The sequence below is a fragment of the Ursus maritimus genome, unplaced genomic scaffold (genome assembly GCF_017311325.1).
Source record: "Ursus maritimus isolate PB19 unplaced genomic scaffold, ASM1731132v1 scaffold_6, whole genome shotgun sequence".
Classification (NCBI taxonomy): domain Eukaryota; kingdom Metazoa; phylum Chordata; class Mammalia; order Carnivora; family Ursidae; genus Ursus; species Ursus maritimus.
In genome coordinates, this window is record NW_024426774.1 from 10,542,833 (window position 1) to 10,548,018 (window position 5,186).

The window sequence follows — 5,186 nt, forward strand, 5'->3', positions numbered from 1 at the left end:
ATAAGGGAGTCTACATTTAATAATGCCCAGGTGATTTGGTATTCTAAGAAGGTATCCCTAGGGAACTCAGGGGGATTCTCTGCTCTGTCTCCTACCAAGCAGCATAGTACTTCTGTTGCTAAAGAAAGAAAAATAAAATGCCGATCACCTCCAGGGCAACCCTTTGGTAAAGCATCTGGTTATGCTAAGAATAGAAACTGTTTCCTGTCTTCGGAAAAGCTAGTAATTTAACAAAATGTTACTCTCTACCTATTGTTTTATGCTATACTCTCTCTTACCACTTACGTGTCCAATCCGTGATGTCCTTATACAACAAAGGGAACACGGACAGTAATGGACGCATCCGTCTAGTACCTGCACTTTGACTTACACGATCGCACCTGACACTCCCAAGCAAAGCTGTGAGGTGCCTTTATGGATAAACCACGACTCATGAAGTTTGAGTAGCCTGCTCCAAAACCAGCTGTGTGCGTTGGGCAGGATTTGAACCCAGGGCTACTTGTCTCTAAGGCCCACATCTGAAAGGACATATTTGAAGTTGTTTGGTTGCAAGAAAACATACGTGGAGGAACATAACTGAAAATCCCCTTAAGCAAAGTTTGGGCGCCCCAAATACTTTAAGGAAGGGGCCCACTTGGAAAAATGCTAACCACAGCTTCGCCTTCTCGCTTCTGTGCACGCCTGCTTGTGAAAGATAAACAGATAAATCGAGCCCCTGGGTGGAGGGGTGCCTAATTGTATCCCACCCAGAGCTATCACCCCCCCCCCCGGCATGTTACCATCCCACCCTCCACCCAGGATGACGCCCAGAGAGACCCTCCGAAAGACCACCACCCTGCATCTTCTGGAGCTCTCTGATAGTTCCTCGCGCCAAAATTTCCTATTGGACAGTTTGTACTGGCCAACTGGACTCTTGATTGGGTAGAAACTGCAAACACCCCAATGACTGTCTCCTGAGGGTCACGCCCACAAGCCCCCATAAAAACCTAACCCTTTCATAGCTCGAGGCTCTTCTCCGCTGCCCCTGCGTGGGTTATGAGATGAGCCCCAGCGCGCTGGTCCTGCAATAAAGCCTCGTGTGATTGCATCAAGAACTGTCTCTCTCGACTTCATGGGGTTGAGTTGCCGCGTCCTCTAAGGTAGGGTGTGATTTTTATTTCCCCCCTTACATTTGGTGCGTTGGCCGGGAAACATTGGCAACCATCCCCACGTCTCGAGAGACCACAATCTTGGAGGTACCCATCCCCCTGCTGCTTGCTGCTTGCTCTGTGTCTGCGTCGGCTGTATCTGTCTGCTCTGCACGGCACTTGTCGCCATCTGGTCGGTTGACTGACATCTGGTTCTGGTTTTAGGCGTTTGTTGCCATCTGGTCGGTTGACTGACATCTGGATCTGGTTCTGGTGGCCTGTTGGGCGGGTAGACGTGCCACGAACGCCCTAGGCTGCACCCCCGGGGGACGCCCCGGTGGTTTCGGAAGGGAATCGGGGACGCTCGGTTTCCCTTTATAGGGAGGTCTCTGGCGAAGGTCTGACCCACCTGCCCATAGACGGCCAGGGATATCGGACCTCGTCCACTCTTAACCCCAAGTTTTTTTAAGAGTCGGAGAGGCCGGTGGGCGCTTGACGGCTTTCTGTCTTTACTGCTTGTCTGTTTCGTTTTTGCTTGTCTGTTTCGTTTTTTTCATTTGGCAGGTTTCCATCCGGCAGGAAACCATGGGGCAAACTATTTCTACCCCTCTTTGTCTCACCACCCGGCATTGGTCAGAAGTAAGAGCGAGAGCCCACAATTTGTCAGTAGAAGTCAACAAAAATAAATGGGTAACCTTCTGTGCCTCTGAATGGCCCACTTTTGGCGTTGGTTGGCCCCCTGGAGGGTCATTCAACTTAACACCAATTCTAGCAGTCAAAGCTGTTGTCTTTCAGCCAAATCCGCACGGACACCCTGACCAGCAGCCTTACATCATTGTCTGGCAGGACCTCGTCCAGAACCCCCCTCCTTGGGTAGCCGTGGCTTAGTCAGACTCCTACACAAACCTCTGCCCTGACCGTAAAAACGTCCACAATAAAACAATGTTCCTGCGAGCCCCGTAAGATTTACCCTGAGTCTCAAGATCCGGCCCTTCTAGAATGGCCTCCCCCTTACCCGCACGTCCCTCCCTCTGCCCCACCGATGGAACCCACGGGGGAAGAAAGCGGGGCAAGTGGGGAAGGAGGTCCAGCTCAAGGGACAAGGAGCAGGCGAGGGATCTCACCCGATTCCACTCGGGCCCTTCCCCTCCGAGCCTATGGCCCCCCTCCCGAAGGGAATGGCCTCCAGCCCCTACAGTATTGGCCGTTTTCCTCCTCAGACCTCTATAATTGGAAAACTAACCACCCCCCATTCTCTGAGGATCCCCAACGCCTAACTAACCTGGTAGAATCTTTAATGTTTTCCCACCAGCCTACTTGGGATGACTGCCAACAGCTCCTACAGACTCTGTTCACGACCGAGGAACGCGAGAGAATCCTGATGGAGGCCCGGAAAAACGTCCCTGGAGACAATGGGCTCCCCACTACTCTCCCTAACCTTATAGACCTCGCTTTCCCATTGAGTCGTCCGGACTGGGACTACAGTCAACCCAAAGGTAGGGAGCGGCTACAGGTCTACCGCCAGGCTCTAGTGGCTGGTCTCAAAGGGGCTGCAAGGCGCCCCACCAATTTGACTAAGGTAAGAGAGGTGCTTCAAAAACCTGAGGAACCCCCTTCGGTTTTCCTGGAAAGGCTGATGGAGGCTTTTCGTAGGTACACCCCATTCGACCCGACTTCAGAAGGCCAGCGAGCCTCAGTAGCGATGGCGTTTATAGGCCAAGCCGCGCCTGACATACGAAAAAAATTACAAAGACTAGAGGGGTTACAAGATAGGACCTTACAAGATTTGGTAAAAGAGGCAGAAAAGGTGTACCATAGAAGGGAGACAGATGAGGAAAAAGAACAAAAAAGAGAAAAGATACGAGAAAAAAATTTAACTCGGATCCTGGCTGCAGTAGTAGATGGGAAAAACTTTGAAAGAGACCGGCAGGCAGGCAACCTGAGCAATCAAAGGGGGCCCAGATCACCGCTGGGAAAAAACCAATGCGCCTACTGCAAGGAACAGGGCCACTGGGTTAAGGACTGCCCCAAAAAGAAAAACCAGAACAAAATCCTTTCCCTAGCCGAGGATTCCATCTAGGGAGGTCGGGGCTCGGACCCCCTCCCTGAGCCCAGGATAACTCTCAAAGTGGAGGGGAAACCAGTCGACTTTTTAGTGGATACTGGAGCTCAGCACTCAGTTTTACTATATCCATCGGGGCCCTTATCCCATAAAAGGTCCCTGGTAACCGGGGCCACCGGGCAGCAAGTGTACCCATGGACCACTAAGAGAACTGTTGACCTTGGAACTGGACAGGTGACCCATTCGTTTCTGGTGATCCCCGAGTGCCCAACTCCCTTAATTGGAAGAGACCTCTTAACAAAAATAGGGGCCCAAATCTCTTTCACATCGGAGGGCCCCCAAGTTACACAGGAAGGCCAAACAATCACCGTCCTCTCCATAAAACTGGAAGACGAACATAGACTGTTTGAACCGGCCCCCGTAAGGGCTGATCTCACAACCTGGGTCCAGCGATTCCCAGAAGCCTGGGCAGAGACGGCAGGGATGGGGCTAGCGAAACAGAGGCCTCCTATAATTATTGAATTAAAAGCTACGGCTGAGCCGATAGCGATTCGTCAATACCCGATGAGCCAGGAAGCACTAAAAGGTATACAGCCTCATATATTGAGACTACAAAAACTCGGCATATTAGTGCCTTGTCGGTCGCCATGGAATACCCCCTTGCTGCCAGTAAAAAAGCCAGGGACCCAGGAGTATCGGCCCGTACAGGACTTAAGAGAAGTAAATAAAAGGGTTCAGGATATACACCCGACAGTCCCAAATCCGTATAATTTGCTGAGTTCGCTCCCGCCTGATCACACATGGTATACCGTTTTAGACTTAAAGGATGCCTTTTTCTGTCTCCGTCTTCATGCCTCCAGCCAAAATTTATTTGCGTTTGAATGGAGGGACCCTGACACGGGGACCTCCCAACAGCTCACTTGGACCAGACTTCCCCAAGGGTTCAAAAAAACTCCCCAACCCTATTTGATGAGGCCCTACATCAGGACTTGATCCCATTCCGAATGACGCATCCCCAAACCGCGTTGCTTCAGTATGTCGATGACCTCCTGTTGGCCGGGGCCACATTAGCTGACTGCCGCCGAGACACCGAGGATTTGCTGAGAGAACTCGCCGCCCTGGGATATCGAGTATCAGTTAAAAAGGCTCAGATCTGCCAACCTCAGGTAACCTACTTGGGGTATGTTCTAAAAGGGGGAAAGAGATGGCTGTCAGACTCCAGAAAACAAACGGTGGTCCAGATTCCTGTGCCCAAATCTCCCCGTCAGGTGCGGGAGTTCCTGGGCACAGCCGGCTTTTGCCGACTCTGGATACCGGGCTTTGCCACTTTAGCAGCCCCCCTTTACCCCCTGACAAAAGAAGGATCCCCTTTCATATGGGGAGCCGACCAGCAGGAAGCCTTCGATAATATCAAGCGCGCTCTGCTGTCAGCACCGGCCCTCACGTTGCCAGACGTATCGAAGCCCTTCACTCTATACGTAGACGAACGAAAGGGCATAGCTCGGGGAGTACTAACTCAACCTCTCGGACCCTGGAGACGGCCAGTAGCCTACCTGTCAAAAAAACTTGACCCGGTTGCTAAAGGCTGGCCAAATTGCCTCAGGGCCGTCGCAGCAGTCGCAGTCCTTGTTACAAACTAACTATGGGACAGAAACTGACAATTGTGGCCCCTCATACACTCGAGAGCGTTGTCAGACAACCCCCCGACCGATGGCTGTCGAACGCTCGAATGACTCATTATCAGAGTCTCCTCCTCAACCGAGACCGGATACAGTTTGCCCCTCCAGTCGCCCTTAATCCCGCCACTATGCTCCCGGAAACGGATCCAGACGACGCGGGGATATTCCACTCTTGCCGAGAGGTTCTCGCCGAGGAAACTGGGATCCGGCACGACCTCGATGACCGACCCCTCCCAGATGCAGACCATACCTGGTATACTGATGGGAGCAGCTATATAGTGGAAGGTAAGCGGGTGGCAGGGGCGGCTGTAGTGGACT

The 5,186-nt window shown here is 52.2% G+C and overlaps 1 protein-coding gene across 3 annotated transcripts; it reads left to right on the forward strand.

The window, feature by feature from the left end:
• The first annotated feature begins 524 nt into the window (after positions 1-524).
• Positions 525-4,036, forward strand: LOC121100968. Of its 3 annotated transcripts, XM_040622883.1 has the most exons (3): positions 525-1,139; positions 1,692-1,766; positions 2,440-4,036. In XM_040622883.1, exons 2-3 carry the CDS (start codon positions 1,713-1,715, stop codon positions 3,205-3,207), a joined length of 822 nt encoding a protein of 273 aa, XP_040478817.1. In that variant the 5' UTR covers positions 525-1,139; positions 1,692-1,712; the 3' UTR covers positions 3,208-4,036. The 3 variants fall into 3 exon arrangements, with proteins under 3 accessions (XP_040478817.1, XP_040478816.1, XP_040478818.1); XM_040622882.1 differs by having other exon boundaries at positions 1,692-4,036; XM_040622884.1 differs by lacking the exon at positions 1,692-1,766.
• Positions 4,037-5,186: the final 1,150 nt, after the last annotated feature.